The sequence below is a fragment of the Cardiocondyla obscurior genome, linkage group LG05, assembly GCF_019399895.1.
Source record: "Cardiocondyla obscurior isolate alpha-2009 linkage group LG05, Cobs3.1, whole genome shotgun sequence".
Taxonomy (NCBI): Eukaryota; Metazoa; Arthropoda; class Insecta; order Hymenoptera; family Formicidae; genus Cardiocondyla; species Cardiocondyla obscurior.
The window spans coordinates 8106044-8125964 of NC_091868.1; the positions used below are offsets into that span (position 1 = coordinate 8106044).

Here is a 19921-nt window from a genome sequence, read left to right on the forward strand (position 1 = left end):
CATAAGTGGAATTAAAACCGGGAGAGAGATATTAATAATTTCAACACCGATATCTCTCGAAACCGTAAATGGAAAAGTCAAATCCTTGTTCACAGATTTTTGGTACTACATCTCGCAGTTTAGGCCATTTTAATTGCATTCTGCCGGTACGCATTTGCGGAATACCAGCATCGGTTTAATTCTACATTTGTGTGTCTACATTTGCGCCGATAATAAGTATCAAAATTCTCCCGACGTGTGATAATCGTGACCGCGACCGCGAATTTTTTAACGTCACAGAAATCATTTAAAATCCCGGCTCTTACGAAATTCCGCGGATGATTCTGCAGATTCGTCGCGACGTAGTCGCCGCTTGCGTAAAAACGTTAATGCGCGTATCTCGCGCGTATCCGCGAATTGTAATCGCGGCCTCTGCATCACCTCACGCATCAGAGCCGCTCGGAGCGGGGTAAGCGGCGCGTTGCATGAAAAAAAAAGCCATATTCCCAGCCTAGAATAGACGTATTCGCGCCTCCGTGTGTGAAAACCCGTCCGTGAGGTCAGCGTGCAGAAAGAGCGCAGCGACGCGCTTCCGCGCGGCGCGGCGGCCGCCTTCGTTTCCACGCCCGTCGGCGTAAAGCGTAACGGCGGCGGGGATAATTTTCCTGGCCGTAAAAGCGACGCTTCGCCTGGCGATGGTGCAACTACGGCGAAAAGTGGAAGCGAGAAAGTGCGGGAAGGTTACGTGCCCGTCGTTGAATTATTCCGCGGTAAACGGCCGCACGAGAAAGAAAACAACGGCGGGGCTCCGCGGTCTTCTTCAACCCGTTCATTTTCTAATTTACCGGGAGCGCATCAGAATGGAACCGCGGTTCGAAGGAAAACGAGGGGGGAAAACTTCTTACGTCCGTGTAATTTCATTTAGTCGCGCAGCGCACAAGCACCGAGGAAATTTCCTCTTTTTCTGGAAAAAGAAAAATAAAAGAAAAAAAAAAAAATTTCACGCACGAGAGAGGAAGTTTAACGAAATTAGGAAAGGCCAGTCGCCCAGCGTGCCATTAACTATAAGTGTCTCGCTTATAAAAATGAGAGATTTTTTGCACGAGTTTCTTGAATAGAGAGTAATCCTTGCCTTTCCGCGAACCGACAGCGGGGAGCATTCCCGTGGCGTGTCGAGCGGTCGCTCGCCGATGGTCAAATGTCGAATTGATAATTGCTTTATAAATTAATCATAATTTTTATTTTAACATTTATAAAAATAAATGTTTGCGAGACTGACGGTGCTTGTCCGCGTAAGCCGCGACTTCCGCGCAGCCACTTATCGCGATCTGAGTAGCGCGGCGTGGCACCGGGGACGTTTTAAAGGATATGTCGCAACGGTCGCCGACGCTATTATCCGGGCTTCGTTAATGCTTATCTCTGTCAAACGGGAAGCGTCTACGCAACGGCGGCGGCAGACGGGTTGCGCAAGTGTGTGCGTGTGAACTTCTATTCTACCTACGCGAGTGCGCGCGGATTGCGTCACGTACCGTGCGCTTTTCTGCTTCTCCTGTTTCAGCCTATTGACCTCCGGACACGCGTAATTAATCCCCTATAGACGCGCGCCGCTGATTACACATGCACGCGACATTTATACGCGTGACGACGCGACGCGATGCGACGCGACGCGACGCTAATGCTTTCCGAGGCCTTCGGTTTACTCGCGACACGCCACCGTCATTCGGCGACTTGCGACGCGAATTCTCGAAATCCCGAGACAATCATTCCGCCGCCTCTCATTATTCCTCAAGAACCTTCCGGTCGCGTGCATATCGCGCGGCACACACCGCTATCAGGCCAACGTGAATCATTCGTGGAACCGCGCGACTAATTATTTTACTTTTTTTTTTCTTTTTATCTCGCACGACTGGCCCATCTTTTATACATGTCGCTATTATATTACGGAAGGATAAATGTGCAAAAAACAAAATTATATATTTATAATTTTGCATATATTCAATTTTAATTTGATTTTCTCATTATTAAATTGCCATCTCTATTTATTATTCCGCGCTGAAGTTCCCGACGGGATTGAAAGCTGAATGCACGACAGGGTGATCGCGTAACGAACGCGCGATCTAACTCGCGTGCAACTTTTCCGCCAGCACGAGCGTACGTAACGGGAGTTAGTCACTTCATAAATACGGGTAATGTCGGTGCCGCAGACTGGCGTCATGCAAATTGGGAAATTCACGGAGGATCCGATGCGTGCACGTATCAGGATTGTTTCTTGCGTATTATTTGGCATAGTCGCAGCGTACCGCAAACGGAACCGTTAGATCGTTAAGTTCTGCACGAGAAATCCCCGCATATTCACATCTTGGAAGCGAAATATCTTGAGATATTCAGCTGCTAATTTTTTTTTTTTTTTTAAATACGGCAAACGATGTCTGAAAACGAATAATTTTTAGGTTTTCTGTGACGAAATTTATGAGAGACGTTCTTTTTTAATGCATCGTGCAGAGATTGTATTAGACAGACCTCGTAGATATTCCGACTTGCAATAAAAAAGAATTGATCACGGATATTATAAGAAACGGCTCGCCGTGCCGATCAATGGACGGAGAATGATGAAACGTGTGTCTATAAAAGCACGCGTTCTGAATAGTTCATTGTTTAAAACATTGAAAATCGTTGCGCGACTGCAGATAATTTTCCCACGATCGAACCGCTCTTTGCGGGGTCAACGCGGGCTCTCGGCGCAATGTACCGGACTTTATTATGCTCGCTCGCAATGCAGAACGTCAAGCGGTTTGATTTACAGTCGCTCTATCGAAGGCGAACTATTGTATAAAGTACGATTCGCCTTGTCGATCGATGGCGAAACGCTCGCGCCAAAAAGGAAATGGAAACCGTTCCGGGAATAAACCCTGTTAAAATACACGCAATCTCGTAATGCATTTCGAGGGGCGTGAATAATTTATGCCGGTTGTTGTTGCCGAATGTTACTCCGCGGATGATCTTTCGCGATTTCGGCGACGTGCGACGCCGAGAAACGAACTATCTTGATTTCTCGCGCATTTTTGGGAACGCTCAATTTTTCGACCGTCCAGCTGATCGTTCCGCGGATGCATTTTTTACCCGGAATTCCTCGCGTGACGAAGAAGTTCTTCTAACTCGTTGAACTTCGACATGCTCGCTCGACATTGTCTCGCTGTCGTTGCCGTATCGCAGGCAAGACTTTTTTTTTTGTCTCGGATTTTTCTCTGATTCGAGAAGTGCACTTATTCCGAAGGCACAGTCGAAACAATCCGGTCCCCTTATCGCCGACGTTCCCCCTTCGTATCCGCGCCCCATTCTCGATCCCCAACCATCGCGTTCATATTCATGCGAGTAGCCGTTCTTTTTTTTTTTTTTTTTTTATTTGCAGATCGCGAACAAAGACTGCGCGATTCCCGACTTCGTCGCTCGTATTTTCTGCTCTCTTCTCGCGCGCGTTTTATTGAAAACGCCGCGGATCAGTGATATCTACGTTGTTTCTATCATACGCTTCATTTGCGCGTCGTGCGAAGAATCGATCCGTTCGATTACTTCGCAAACGAAGCGCTCGCAAAACGGATCGCGAAAATATTTATCGCTCGGATTGATATTGCGCAGCAGATCGGTGAAAAAGGCAAAGAAGATACTTGAAATATCCTTATTTCGGCGCCAACATTACATCGCTTTTTAATTCGTAAAAAGAGTGCATCGCGCCGTTTCATAAAAGAGAAAGTAATCTCGTTACGTAATTTTTAAAAATGTAGACAAAAATTATTACACGCGGTCTTATCTCTTATTAGAATCGAGTACCTAAAGGTAATTAAATATTTCTTCTAAGAAAGACAATGCAATTAAACAGTTACGGTGCAAAAATAAGTTACGGTACAGCGATGGAAAGAAAAAAAAAGCTAGTCATTGATCATCGACCTTTAGAGTGCTGCAAAAAAAAAAAAAAAAAAAAATCGATAGCGTTTAACTCTTTCTATATAAAAACTTTCCAGACGAGATGACCCCAAAAGCCGTCCAATCAGACTTCATAATAAATTCCAAGAATACATCTAATAAAATATATATGCGTCTCTCTCTTGTAACAGTTAAGTTTAGGAAATATATATGGGCTACGGATTTGTAGCTAGCGAAAGTTATTTACGGTCCCACGACACGTTGATCCGTTCTCGTCGATAACTGCAGCGGATTTTTCCTCGTGATTTAACCGTACTACGCGATACGCCACTACGGCTTTTAATGAGAGCCACAATGTCTGTCTCGTCGCGCGCTAATTGTTCGTAATCGCAGCCGGGTTTCTCTTTCTCGGAGTTGTCCGGAGAACCAAACGCAATTGGCTCCAAATTTGCAAACTCGTTCGCGAGGCGAGACCGACGCGATGGCGAAACCGATCTATCTCGCGGCCTTGAGCGATAACGATTAATTGACAGCAGCATTATGTAGTCGCTTTGCGAACAGTACCGTCGCGCAGCAGATTAAACCGCGCCCTTAATGATCGGTATATCGCGAAAATCTAATCTAATCTCTCGTCTGCGAACGCCTCGTATGTAACATGCGCCGAGGCCCGCGATCTCAGCTCTAATCCGACGTCGATCTGTTTTTTTTAATACATTGTTAATTTTAAGAAAAGCGCAGACTCGGCACGTCGCGGCAAAAGATTGATATTCTGAATTACCCAGCAGGCTCTGAAGCATTTAAGTCCTTAGGGCGATTGGGAAATAGAATTTATTGTCCTGGGAAGTTATAAAATCGGAAATGGTCGGTCGCGTAATAATAATAACGTACCTACAGGAAATAAAATTGCCGATCGATAATTTCGTGTGTGCGATATAAAAATGTGTATTAAAGATGGAAATTTATTTATATATTTAAGCATTTTCTATTCCAAGCAAACGGACATCTCGCGCGGGCATTATGAATGTCAAGTGCGGGATTTTGCAAAATTAATTCCTTCGGAGTTTCACGCGGAATACATTTTCTCGCTTACGACGTTTAGAAACCGACGTTTCGCGCGCTGGAAGGATTTCTTTTTTTAGAACGACCTTTATGCGCGAAGGTGTTAGCAGGTGCTGCGAAAGTATAGTCGCAGCGCTTTACAGCGAGTGCATGATGTATCCCCGGTGCATTGCCCTCATGCAGGGTGGCACGTTCTCTTCGATCGATACGTTTTACCAAACGACGACGACGACGACGACGACAACGACAACGAAGAAGACGAAAACGACAACGGGAACGTTGAAAAGCACTGGCGAGCCAGCATTTCTTAAAATTGCAGTTTTTCAAGCACGTTGATTAAATTACAAAGCGACTTAACGGTCGGAAATTTTATTGAAACGCAATTAAGTCTCGATGACATTAACATAAAAAAAAAAAAATAGTAATAATGAGTAAATTATTTTAAGAGTATTTCTCCGATTTGTATTGTTACTGAAACTCGAAACGCGAGGTCTGTTGCAGATTTGTTACTTAACCGTAAATGCGATTAAATTATAATGAACGGTCGTTCGATTATTCAAAATGCGCGTGCACGCCGTGAACAACGCTGGGTAAACAAGAACAAATGTAATCACGCCGAATCCGATTTGTACGATGTGATCGTGACAGAAGCGGGTAAGAAGACTTACGAGCGGCGTTCCAGCTTGTTATCGTCGGATCAGTATCGCCGGGCAGAATCGTAAAAAAGACGTCTGCGCTACGCGCGAATTGATTGCGATATTACGCTGGCGGAAAAGCTCCCTTCGAAAGGAAAGCATTTCTCGTGCATGCGAACGTGACACCGGTGCGCCTCAATTTCACCTCGACATCAGCGAAAGAGAGATCGCGAATTTCGGTTAATATCTCTTTTTAAGATGGAACCTCGAATTTGCGGATCCTTACATTATTGCCATGTTTTTTATTTTTTTTTTTTCTTTAATTTTGTCGCAGTCGACGAGTCGCTTATTGCGATATTCATATATTTGCACCAACAATCGGACTCGCGCACTTCGCCCGAGCGCGATATTTGCAGTGGACGTGAGATTAAGACGACGGTGAGAGATTACGTAATCTAAAAAAAAACGCGCGCGAACGTCAAAAATTATACGTGCTTTATCGGCAACGCGCGATTGGTCTGACGTATATTTTAATCGCTGTTCGCTGGCATGAGCCTCGAAGCCGCCGACGTTGATCGAGCCGCGTAGCGTCGCAAGTATAATGCCTCTTGGAAGAGAAAAAAAAAAAGAAAAATTATTTTAGGAGACCGATCTGTCTCCCCCGATGGAAAACGTCTATGACGAAAAAGTTGCGGAAAGAAAAAGTTCGAAAAAATCTCCGACGCATAGTCCTCGTGTTACACGGGACCTTTTCTTCTCCCGACAGTCCTGCGAGAGCTATTCAGCTTCTTTATTGAGATGAATTTCTTTTCTTTCCTTGAATCAGTCGCGGACGTGACTTTGTTTTTCGCGAGACGAAAGCCAATTGCTTATAATCGTCCGTCGGTCGACGGTAATTAGCCGCGAGATTGCCCGCTTTCGATTTCGGTACTCGCTGATGGACTCCGTTATCTCGGCGGCGAAAATAAACGGCTCATCGGACGAAGTTACATCCACGAGAGTATCTCGAAATACCGTTCCGCCGTCGCCGTGACTTTGACGTCCCGCGAGAACGTCGAGAGGTATAAGTTTCTCGGGACCGTGTAATACCCGCGAGCGATCGATGCGACGAAGTTTACCCTTTTCTGAAACTGGCAATTTCAATCGAGCCGGCAACGAGGAGGAGGACGACGACGATGACGGCAGTGTCACGTTTCGAGCGAGCGCGGCGGTATCGAGCCGAGCCGGGCAACTGCGACTAGCGGTTTTATGGTCCACCGAGGTGCCGGTGTGGTACGGGGAGCCATAAACTCTGTTACAACATCGCCGTCCGCGGGCTTTGCCAAGCCGCTATGGCGTCAGCACCCGCGCTAGCCTCGTCCCTTCGCCGGTTGGCTCTATCTCCGATCGATCGGCCGAACGACCTCACGCTCGTCTTTCTCATCTCCTCGCGTTCGTTCTCCGTATCCGGGTGTAGTACACCCCGGCTTCTCGTTTCGCGGATGAGAAAAAAAAAATAAAAGATAAAAATTCGATGAAAATTATTAGAAATTAAATTTAAAAAAAGTATATAATTATAGTTGTTTTCGAAGTTCGCGAATAAGAGAAAGAGACGCGGCTCGCGCGATATCGCATTATCAGCGCACAGAGCGCTTGGGCAGGCGACCGATGGAGGCGAGGCGACGCCGAAAATACCCGTGTATCTCTGATCGAGGGGTTTTACCCGCACATCTGCATTACATCGGTAACGAACGAGCGTGATGCTATGCCGCGAGTCGATCGATAGGAATGGTACGCGAGCGGCGCGAACATTCATCCCTCTGTGTGTCAGTCGCTCCTGTCGCCCGCTGTCTCCGCCGCGCACCCTCGCTCTGTTGTCGTCGCAGCAACAGCCGCCGCCGCATCCCTCTTCCGCTTTCCCTTTCGACGGCCTCGGACGAGCGCGAGAACGCGAGCGGAGGGGTGCTGAAAACCCCTTTAAAGCTTTAACGCGACCGACCGACCGACCCATCAGTCGTTAGCGCACACGTGCCGGCGAATATTCGCGCGAGAGAGAAGAGGGACTTCCCGTCCGTTCTCATTTCAATTTAAATCACGATCGAATTGTTATTAAAATTGTATCGATATGTATATATAGACGCCCCCTTTAACTTCAACCAGACAGCTTTACGTTTGGAAACTAAATGGGACGAGAAACTATTATTATTTATTTTTTTTTTTTTTTTTTTTTTCCCGTCTTTTTATGATTATCCGTAATCAATGTGCGTATCAAAGGGTAAGACGCGGAATGAAAAGGAAAGCGCGCGAGTCGCGAATGTTGCGTCTGCACGCGCGACCTCGTTCTCTCGCCGTGCTCCCCGGCACTTGAGGCTTGCACGACCTTCTCCGTTTTACTTCTCGAGGTGTTCACGAACCACGCCATCCCGCGATACCGCCAACTGTCACGATGTGACGTCTCTCGGTCCGCCTCTTACGAGCGATCCGTACGCGTGCGTGCGTCCGCGAGCAGATGTTTTAAACCGGATCCGCGGTGAGTACGAGCGAAGAAATTTTCTCAAAGTAAGAGAAAGCGAGCTCGACTAATCGAGCTTTTAGCCGAGACGTAATTATCGAAATTATGCAGAATCTGAAATTATATCTCGCAAAATTTGGGGAAAAATTAGCTAATTTAATCAAATCTTAATTAATACGAAATAATTTAGAGAAATCTAGTAGAACATTATCAAAGTCGCTAGCTAGACTCGAAACTAATATATTTTTACGATTTTTAACCGTGTTATTTAAAGAATATGAATTTTATAAATAAAAAGTAACTCTTCCTCAATTTTCCATTAGAACGCACGTGGTCGTCGCGAATTTCACGGCGGCGACGATCACGAATCAAAGTATATCGAATGCCCGTTCGATCGTATGAATAATCGACATCACAGAGAATTAATCCCGCGGATAATGATATGATTTGTATGCAATTATTTACGTGAACAAAGCGCAATGGCACAGCACTAATATCTATATCCACCATGGCACGAGCGCCCTGCTGATCGTGCGGCCGAACAATTTCATTTTCCGCACTAATTTATTCAGGACTGTATAGTCGAGGACTCGTGGTCGCAAACCCTTTCCTCGTCGCCGGATAATAGCAGTCACCGCAAACATAACGCTATCACTGTACGACGAGCATCTCCGTGTACTTTTGCAACATGAATATCTTAGCCGGAACAGAGTCTGGAGGGCGTCCGGCGATTTATTAAATAACGCGTCGTCGTGTCACCGGACGAGTTCGGTTTAAAATAATAAAATGATAAAATAAATAACAATGCAGCCATGCTTTTTGTAATAAATCCTACCTTGCTTCTGGACTCTGGAATCACGCTGACACGATCATCGATTTTGCAGATGCTGTCGGTGAGCCAAGGAATGGAGGTCGGCAGCAGCGGACGCGGTGCATCGGCGGAAGATGACCCGACCGCCGGTGCGGTCGCCGGTGGAGTCGGTGGCGGCGGCGGTGGCGACGGCGATGAGGCCAGAAGACGTCGTGACATACAGGCGGTGATGATCGCCGCGGCGCGGGATCGCGCGATCCGCACGGAGAGTGTCCGGCACGATCTCGCTTTGAACCTGCCGCCGCGGCTCGAGCTCCCGGACGGGGAGGAGCACCCATACGGGGCGCACCCGGATCTTCACCTCCGCAACCCGGAACAGGTGATAAACATTAGACCATATCTGCAAAAATGTGTTTTAATTAATTTTTTTTCTTAGATTTTTATTTGTAATTAAAAGATTTATATTATTTCTTAAACTGTCAAGACTTTGCAGGAATACATATTGCGGTTTTTGCCTTTATCAGAAATATAACGTTACGGAAATGTATTTATAGCAATAACCGTCACCTCACGGCCGAGAGAATGACCGAAAAACATATTTATTTATACGCTTCCTGTCCCTCCGTAAGTTCTCAGGTTCAAGTACTCATTATGCCTTGTCATCATTACGCAAGCAAGAATATTAAACTTTAGACCGCTCGAAACACGCTCGACTTAAAGCTACCTCTCAATTACCGCAACTACAATAGAATTATTTGCATTCTAAGTAATTATATGATCCAAAAACATAATTCGGGAAGTAATAGAAAATAGTTCAGTGTTGAAAAATATGAGTTAAGATTTTTTATTTTAATTAATTTCAACAAACTCCATTTTTATTCCTTACGAGACATTCGCATTTAAATAAAATATTCGAAAAAAAATTTACATTTGTATAGAATTGTCGGATGTGGGTATTATCGAGTCGCGATATCAAAGCTCGATATTATCGCCGGCCGTGCGAACGTTCTTCCGTCTTTTTGTTCTCCGTGCGCCGAATTAACGAATTTTCTTTTTTTTTAGGAGAGCGAAATTTATCAGAAGTGCGTGCGGGCGCCGCCGAATCGCACGATCTTTGATAGCGAGAGTCCGCCGCCTTATCGGACGCCGAGTAGTAGTCAGCATCTTCATCCGGGGCTGCTCGACGTGTCTGGCGATCGGGTGGCGCGGAGTCAGAGCCCGAGCAGCAGCAACTTGCTGTTGAACACCGCGCGCTCGATGTTCAAGATGTTCCCGAGCCATACGACGCCGTCGTCGACGTCGATGCCGGTCAACAAACCGCCCTTTTCTAGTTATTCCGAGTCCAGTAGTAACGTGAGCAGTAATCTGAGCAGTAGCAATCTGTCCAACATCACCGTGGTGCCCTGCGAAACCGACGAAAGCCGGCAAGAGCAGCAGCAGCAGCAACACCAACAGCAGCAACAACAACCCCAACAGCAGCAATTTCATCAGAAGGTTTGATCCACGGCGTCTTCCTTCCTTGACGCCGTTATCATCGTTGCCGCAGCCGCAGTCGCATTACTTGACCTCGAGAACGAGCGACGGTTCTCTAAATCGTTCTGCGCGACTGCAACGGCAGCGACGATGTCCTTCAAGACTGACTCACGGAAGAAGCTTCAACATAGGATTAACTCCATCGGTCGTGCTTCGTCGTGTTTAACAACGTGCATTGCGTATACGCGTAAAAATGTAATATCTTCCCGACCGGTGATATCCTCGTTGAATCATTCTTTTGGTGTTCTTCTATAATGAGAGAGAGAGAGAGAAAGAGGGTCGTCCGTTCGTGGCCTAAGGGACGGCCGGCGGAAGAGTAAAAAAGCCGGCTCCCGGTAATGACTGGAAAGCCAAATCAGTCACCAAGACTTGCGCTCAATCGCCGTGCGTTGGTTCGCGCCTGTCCTTTTTTTTCTTTTTTTTTTCTTTTTTTTTTTTTTTTTTAACCGGGAAAATCGACGCGCCGTCGCTACCGCCGTTATTGACGCGTCACATAGTGCAATTCCACACGCGGCCAGTGTCTAGCCTCTAGATCTCAGATTATTTCAAAGCGGTGGCATGAAGATTATCATGTTGTGTCGAACGTGAAAAGGATAAGGAACGAATCGAGGGCAACGAATCGAGGCCCCGCATGGAAAACGGCGTTACCAACGCGCGACGCACAGCGATGGCCTACCCTGGGACGAGGGGCTCCCTGTCCGGGAATCAGACGGCGAAAAGCTTCACCTTCGAGGAGAAACGAGTGTGAAGTTCGCGACTCGCGCGATACGTATTTGACGACGAAACAGTTCCGCCGGTCACCCTTTTCCAGCTCTCGATCGGAGGCTCAATCGTCGGACATCGCGGAAGTTTGTTCATCGCGACGAAGACTTAGTAAATTATTTATTGTCGATATAACATTTTATTCGCGACGGGCGGCTGCTGCGCGACGGCCGGACGGGGAAAGTGTGGGTTCACGCGATGGTGGTTGTGGAGTAAAAGAAAAGAGTAAGAAAAAGAAGCGGACGAACGGGACATGAATTGTATGAGCGAATTCGTTCGGTTGCGTGAGTGCGAGACCAGACGTGCGTAAGAGTAAATGCAAGCGCGCGTGTGCGGAACGAGTAGAACGAAAGACGCGCAAGAGGCGCGGCTAATTGCAGGGTCGAGAAAAAGAGAGAGAGAGAGAAAGAGAAAAAAGAAAGGAAAAAAAGAAAAGACAGAAGGAGCGGGATCCGCGCGCGCGCTCGCGCGTGTGTGTATGCGTGTGAGGAGTTGCGTAGGGGGATAATGTAGTGCCAAGAGTGAAAACGGGAACTCTGTACATATTAGGCTAGGTAGTTCAATATCAATATACTTATTACGACTAAAAAAACGATATGCTACATACCGATTTAAAAGTAAAACATCAAACATACGTTACAAACACGCATACCATTAAAAACACGAGATGGCCGGCCGTACGAAACTATAATGGGACGCGCACACACCTCCGACAAATGTATATCCTTCTGGCAAATTCAAAGTTGAATGTGTTCTACCTCGAATGCTATGTGTACTGAAGCAATCAACAACGTCGAATCTTTTCCGGCATAGAGATTAGAAATTAATTATAAGGGAAGTTCGATCTCTCATTTGTTTTAAACGTTATGTGTTCGTAAACATTATATATTCTATCATAATCATTATAAGTAGCAAATCAGTGTACTGATAATTTATTAAAGAAGAGAGAATGGATTATCTGTTATCGCGTTACATTAATGCGTAATTTTTAGAATAAAAGGTTTCCGAATTTCTTGCAACTTAAATTGCTGGAACTAAAAGAATTAATACATTAATTCTCCAATCAACATTGCATTAACTGTTGTACGTTCTTTCTCTTTAGATTAGAATTATAATATTGAGGAAGGAAACACGTAAATGTGATTGCTTGGCACAGTTATATCAATATTTCTGGTTAACTAATTCTTCCTGCTAGCAATTGCCTATCTCTTACTGAGTTACACGGGTAAATATAATAGAGAAAGAAAGGAAATTAGTTCATTAACATATTGTGTTAAATCCAATCGACGTTAATGCAACCGGTTAATTAACGATTGACCATAGCGTATTTGTGCATCGAGGAAGAATCGAATGATCATTATTTGTTCGATAAACATTTGTTTTGCAGACAGAGTACGTTTGTAATGGCGGCGTGCATACAAGAGTACATTTGCAATGCAAATCTATGAGGATGCGCATCCCTTTCGCGTTCCGAATGGCTCGCCCTGTGTCCGACATAACGCTATCTTTATTATTATTCAAATAGATAAGGCCTCAGTTTTGACAAAATAGGACGAGTTCTGCTCGAATAAGGATTCAAACTTGATGACGTGTTTTACAGCAAACACATTTAACTATTATTTCTTTTAAAAAAAATTGATACTAAGTTTCAAGCTTTAAAGACATATTAGGTATTATTAATAGTCTGTACTGATTACATAAGTCATTAAACCGTTTTATTTTATTTTTTTTTTATCAAGAGTACTTTTAAAACACTTCTAGTATTGTCTCTTATAAAGTATAAATTTTTACGACTGCGACGACTACATGTATGCTTGTGTGGGAACTTGTCAACTTTGAATCTCAATTTCGGGACAGAGCGAATCACTCGATTATTTCATGAGAAGTCACCAATTATTATTGTATTTCTTAAGAGTCCGCGACGCAGGGAGAAATTGCAATGAAATTATACCGATACGTTTCCCTTTGTGATTACGGATTTCGTGCGTGGCGTACGAGGAATGCGCGAGACAGGAAGGAAGGCATGCTTAGAGCGGAGTAATCGTTCGTGTGCACTTTGTTGGCGTTAATCTCGCGAGCTTCCGTTTCATTTTCCGAGGGAACGCCAGGCTGGGACGCCCTTAGATATCCGTTTAGAATTCTGTTGTGCACGAAATTCTCATAGTATCACCGCCCGTGCGTATCCGCGACGCGATTTCGTCAAATCGTTCGATGCAAGATTCAGCATTCGACGTGCGTGAAAGTGTAATACCTTGGCAGCGAGGTCCTAATCATCGTTAACAAATTCTTCCTGAGAAAGAGGAAAATTGTAAATTTTAATCTTCGTGAAAGTGTCCGGGCAATTACGCCCGCGCGGCGACGTTGTTTCGTTTCATGTTCATTAAGTCGCTGTGTGGCGAGTCGGCGGAGAAAATATCGTCTTTCTGTTTCACCTTTGAGATGTGTTCACGCGCATGCAATATTAGGCGATGAAGTTTAATTGTATTGTGTGTAAAGAAATTAGCGCGTGTGCGGAGCGAAGCGATCAATGAAGAATATTGGCTGATGTTTTTTTTTTTTTTTCTTTTTCAAATTTCACTCCTGCATTGGCCTTTTATTCATTTTGTCTTCCGTCAATCACAATCTCGTGTCGCACACGCATTTATTTTTCCTTAACGTAATAGGAAAAATAAATAACGCGTACGTGCATATTCGGAAAACGGATAAATTGTGACGGAGCGAGAAAGACGAAAGGAAAACGCAGAGCAGGGGTAAATTCGAAAAAAAAAAGATGTATAATTCGATGGGTCCTGTGCAAGTTTTGGTTAAATTTGCGACGTCGTCGACTTAGATTGAATTTAAAATACGACGACGCGAGCGCGAGATATTTTAGACGATAAGTTCTAGGCGAAGTGAAATTTTAGCAAGCTATTGTCGATTACTATTATCGCTATCAGACATCGTGATATATTTAGCAATTTGTTAATTGGGATTTGATAAGAGGTGCGAGACGTATGAGTATAATCGTGGCCTTTCGACACGAAAGAGAGAGAAAGAAAGAAAGAAAAAGAGAGAGAGAAAAGAAGAAGGAGAAAAGAGAGAGTAACACATGCGATCTCACATAAAATATTCTTTAGCCCGTCCGAATTCACGGCTCAATCCTCGAGATTGCTATTTTCAGCGATTTAAACATCGAAATTACGTCCTTAAAAAATACAATCAATTGCTCGGCTTACACAATTATCAACTAAGTACTTTAAGTGCTCGAAAGAAAAGTAATAAAGGTAACAGCTAATATGATGTAAGTAATTGTATTATCGAACTGAACGGACTTCGTAAATATTTTTTATCGAGTATCACACTTCGCGCAAGTAAAATTTCTATTTTAAGCAATCTCATCGTAACATGAGGCGCCGGGTTGATCGTAATATCGTCTGTAATTGTAGCAGTTCATTACAAATTCAAACAAAAAAGCAATAAGATAATGAAAATTTACCGGAAGCGGAAATTGACTATCGATTAAAACTGCAAACAGTAAAAGAACAAAATTGAAGACACGTTTAATCTCTCACTTTTTTTTACATTTAAAACATAATTGTTTTTTTTTAATTAAAAAACATTAAACTTCTTTTTATATGTGTCTTAATTCAAACGTTTCTATTTTGTGTTTTAAGTTCCGTCTTGACTTTTTCACATTACGAGCGAGACGATCAATCGAGTGAGTTCTCGCACGAGATCAAGATGCGAGAACTTAAAGCCGGCTACTGCCAGTTAATCTAGTCACGTTGAGCCGTGTGTCCGGTCGGGGAAATCGATCGCGACCGCTGATTTCACCGATTCCACTGATACAGCCGATCCTATCGTCTTTGTCGGCGAATTTTGCGGCAGAAAGGATAATAGACTCTCTCTCTTTTTCTCTCTCTCTTCCTCTCTCTTCCTCTTAGGCGCAATGTGATTTCCCAAGGTGTTCCAAAATAACTCGCGTCCTCCCTCCGGCGAAATTGCGACGCGGAGCGGAGCGGTTGCAAGCAGGGGTCAAAAGCGGTGTGCTCCCCTTTTAAAAGTTTTCGTTTCTAAGCTGTAATTATAATTGTATTGTTGATAAGATCGGTATGTCTAGTCCCTCGCGGTGGAAGGGAGGTCGAGAGCTTCGCCATTGTCCCTCTCGCGAAATCCACCGAGGAAGTCTTTCGACCAATTGATCCTAAATATTTTTTTTTTTCCCCTATCTCTTCCTTCCTTTGCGTCCACTTCTGGCGTGGGTCTGATTGATCAACTCGATTTGCGGTCCTGCATCCATTAATTGCGCGTAAATTGTAAACCGTTTCGATACGTTCAGTCCTCTTGGTTCTTGATTATGTACTTTATATTCTTCATTAATAAGAATAATAAAGTTTTAGTTAATTGAGGAAAAATTGCGTTCCACGATGTTAATCGAGAAATCAAACGAGTTTCGTAATCGTTGATGGGTGCAAAATTGCGAATCGAGTTTAACGAGCGAAATTGCACTAGGAAATGATGTCTCGCCGTTGTTCGTAGGTACGTTGCGTCCTGCAGTCAGCCCTCCTATTGTTGCGCGCTAATAACGGCAGCTCGTAACGCGAAATTCCTTTTTATAAACGTTTTATGCTCGCAAAGGAATCGGTGAGTTACGCGTTACGAGCTTACGTTATCAGCGCAAGTGTTATCTGAAAGAGCGAGAGAAAGATAAAGCGAAAGAGGGGAAGGGTGATGAAACGAAGTGCGTTGCAGAGGAGCGTGGCAAAGGCGAAAAAAAAAACACTGAACTTTGTACATATTGGAAAAGTGCGCTTTCCTGTGTAAATCTTGCATGAAAATCAGTCGGAAAAAAATTGTTCGAGGGGGTAGTTTTGCCGTTGGACTGCACGTTAAAAGATTGTCTCGAAAGTTTAGTGTTCATTATAGTTAAGCAGATTTTTGTTTATGAAATATATATGAATAATTAGATCTTTATATATAAAAACGTACTTTTATATACCGAGATCTACTTGGGACGGTTTATGTACATATATGTATATGAGATTACACTGAGAAAGGCCACCTTAGTCGTTATCTACTTTGGAACCATTTTTTCTTTTCGACTGACGTTTTTTTTTTCGAACGCCAGTGCACGTTCCGGCGTGTACAGAGTTCTGTGGCGGAAATAAAAGACAGAGCTTGCCATCCGGAGGCAAGTTCAAACAGCGAAAATTTGTTTGACCGTGGCAATGCGCGAGAGCGGGCGAGAAAGAAAGAGATAGCGGAAATCAGGACTCTTTTTTTTCAACGTAATCAATCGATGTCGTAGGAACAGTGTTAAAAATAGTAGATCGCTTCTACCGAGAGTAACACGAAAGAAAAATCAACATACGAAGTTACATGATTTAAAAAAAAATCTCATCTCGAAGGAAATAAAAAAAGGAAAAAAAAAAAACAGTTTGCGCGGCTCGTCGCAAGGAAAGGGAAACGGGAAGAGGCGAGGAAGGGAAAAAAAAGGAAAAAGAAAGAGATCGCGCGAGTTTGTGCCGCACTCGGAGAGAGGCGCGTCGCGCTTGCGAAATTGCACATTTCGAATGCGAGTCACGTTCGTTCGAGCGCGCCATGGCGAGGCGAGAGAGCGAGAGAGAGTGAGAGAAAGAGCGAGAGAATGAAAGATATGAGAGGGAGTTCTTTTTATACACTATAGAGAGTCGTACCACACTATCACATAGGGAAAGAAGAAAAAGACATGTTCGTTGTTCACTGCTCTGGCTTGCTAGGAAAAAATATAATAAAAAAAAAAAATAAATAATTAAAAGAGAGAAAAGCAAACAATGTAACACACGACGGGCCGTGTGCGGGGAGGCTGCTCGGATCTTGACACCGAGGCGTTTGATGAAGATCAAAAGCCTCCCGCGAGCAGCCGTTCCCGTCCTGCTCCCCGTATAAATCGGCAACACTTCGACATTGCAAGATTATTGGTGTACTTATCACGCAGTTTTCTACAAAATAAAGAAAACGGTTTTGACAAAAAAAAAAAGAAAAAAAAGAGGTGAAAGTGTTCCCTTGATTTTTTTTTCCTGGAGCGAATTAATTCCAAGACATAAATGCGCGCGTTAGTTTTAAATCTCGCAATGTATGTAATATTATAATTTTATTCCTTGATCTGGCGAGAACGGAAGCTGCTGCTACCAGCGATGTGTAAAATAAGAGTAAATGAAAGTTTTATATTCAATGTTTGTATATATGTAGGAAATTTCTATTAACTCGGCCGTGCCAAGTTTTTCTTTTATCTAGAGTCAACTATTTTTTTATAACGTAATTAATTTTATAATTTATAGTTTCGTTTCCACGTACAGAATCATTTGGATTATGAGAGAAACGCAAAGGCTAGGCGAAATAATTCACCGTTGGATGTGAAGTAACTCTACGGATTGGATTACGGCCGAGTGAAAGCTGAAACGTTTAGCGAAGCCGGCGCGGTTTTACCGCACGAGTTGGACGTGCAATTACGGTTATTTAAACGCGTCCGCATTCGTGGCGGGCGAGGCCGCTTAATGAACGTGAGAGGCCGAGGGCCAGGTCTCGTTTAAATGATACGCGAACGTGGGGGTGGCAGGAAGAGGGATAGATGGACACGACGGAAGCTATATACGTACCGGCGAGTAGCGTTGCATATATTTGGTAAGCCGTGCATCCAGAAATAGAATGTCTCTTCTTGCATTACGTCGTGAATGCACCTTCGCTTTTCTGTCCGGCCTTTCCGATTTTCCTCGTCCTTAATCGATTTCCGACCATCCCTCCCGTGTTCCTTTACGTTTCTTCTTCGCCTGTAGTTCTGCGGCAGCGAATAAAAACCAAATAGAAAACGTTAAATACGAAAGAGTGAAATAAATATTTGCAATATATAAAAAAAAAGAATTAAATATATAGCAGTTTCCTTTAACGTGAAGAAAGCGATAGGAAATGACGCGCGCTAAGCTCATGCCTCGTAATGCCTAATGTTATCGAATGATACATTAAAGATCGAATAAATAATATTTAATTTTGAATTACATTGAATAAAGACGACAGTTCCGTCAATCTCGGCGCTGAATATCCGTAAACGCTTTGAGAGTATCAGAAAATTCAAAAGTCTGCTCTGGATGTCCCGATCGACGCTCTCGACGCTGCTTCAACTAGCCATTTGGACGGTGGCGGCTCGTAGCAATTTTTTTCGAAACTAAATGACCGAGCTCCGTTCCCGCGAATTTTGTAGCCACGCCTTTTCTATAATGGTTGCTATCCCCCACTACGTAGATCAAATTGGCGGGAACGACGATCAGTTAGTTCTAAGAAAGTTCGTTACGAGTCGCTATCGGCCAATTGAGAAATTCGGGAGTCAGAAGTCTTTGAGGTTAATAATAATTTTGATAATATTATAGTGCGGATAATTAAAATAAAATTGGATTGAATAATTGTAAAACACTGTAAGGTATAATTTTTTTTATATTTTTATTGACAATAATATATGTATAAAAATATTTTTTTTAGAGTTATCTGGTTAAAATTATTTAGAGGTACGTTTACATAATTAATTATAATTTTATTAATAAAGTAATTAAATACATATCCTACATTAATAATTTCTTTTGTAGGGATTCGATGGTACGATAGATGGCATATCCCATGCTGAAACCTGTGCATTAAATAAAGAGGAAACATTGCTTGCTGTAGACTGCAACAAGGAGGGAATAATTATTTTGGATTTTTCAACTCCTGGTATTGCTATAATTATTAGCACTGACATTTATTCTGTACGTTTATTGACGTGAGTTATTGACAATTTGTAAAATATCAAGTAATTGTTTTAGAAGGTAACATAATAAAATTAAAAAAATGTTGCAGGATCTTTTAAATAAAACAATGTGGATAAAATGTTGCTTTTTGGGAGATGGTGAGTACATATGTGCTGCATCAGCGAGATACCAAGTGTGTTACATATGAGAAAAAAGCATTGAAAATTTGGTGAAACTTAACATGGAACCAAGAACAAGCTTTTATCTGATGTTGTAAAAAAAAATTAATAATTTCTGTAATATTTTATTATCAACAGAATGTAAAGTTTATTTTAACATATATGTATATATTTGTATTTTTTTTTTACTGTAAAATTCCTTATTTTGCTTTATTTTATTTTATTTTTTTATATGATACATAATATATAAATTTATGATATATAGTATTTAAATTAATTTCATGTTTTTTTCATGAATGAATACTAACATTATATTTATTTGACAGGTTAAAAATAATTCAGAGTTACTGAAATGTAATATAAATCAAAATAATCAGCAGCACAAGAAGCTCAGCTCTAAAAAATGGAATTTTAGGATAGAAAACGTACAAAAATCTATGCAGAAGGACAAGAAAATACGAAAAAGAAAGAGAAACAGAATAAATTGAAAAGCAGCGAAGAAAGGACGCATAAAATCTGGATTTTAGTAGTTAGTTTTTTACATAGTTATAATTTGCATTAAATCTACATTGCAAAATTTATATTTTTAAGAATACTTTTTAAATTTTGTGTAATTAACTATATGCTTGATTGTCGAAAATTGCTCTTTTCAATTACTTAACATAGAAACATAGGATATTTTACATTATGTTATATTTGTTGACCAGAATAGGTGAATGTTTATAAAAATGTACATTTGATTACATACTCATGTACAATATCGATCTGTGTATAATACATCCAGAAATAATAACTTTATTCATGTAATTTAGTTT

At 42.7% G+C, this 19921-nt stretch overlaps 1 protein-coding gene and 1 long non-coding RNA gene across 3 annotated transcripts in view; both read left to right on the plus strand.

Annotated features, from left to right (window-relative positions):
- LOC139102943 (uncharacterized) overlaps positions 1-17201 on the plus strand; it is a 60223-nt gene extending 43022 nt beyond the window's left edge. Inside the window, exons 3-4 of the mRNA XM_070657156.1 lie at positions 8970-9275; positions 9959-17201. Coding sequence (XP_070513257.1) covers positions 8970-9275; positions 9959-10396 — 744 coding nt within the window. The 3' untranslated portion in view covers positions 10397-17201. The remainder of the gene's footprint in view (positions 1-8969; positions 9276-9958) is intronic.
- Positions 17202-18422: 1221 nt separating this feature from the next.
- LOC139102492 (uncharacterized) lies at positions 18423-19913 on the plus strand. 2 transcript variants are annotated; one of them, XR_011545705.1, is made up of 5 exons: positions 18423-18623; positions 18683-18708; positions 18787-18959; positions 19037-19085; positions 19433-19913. It is a non-coding gene; the product is annotated as an uncharacterized lncRNA (long non-coding RNA). The 2 variants fall into 2 exon arrangements; XR_011545704.1 differs by having other exon boundaries at positions 18426-18708.
- The last annotated feature ends 8 nt before the right edge of the window (positions 19914-19921 follow it).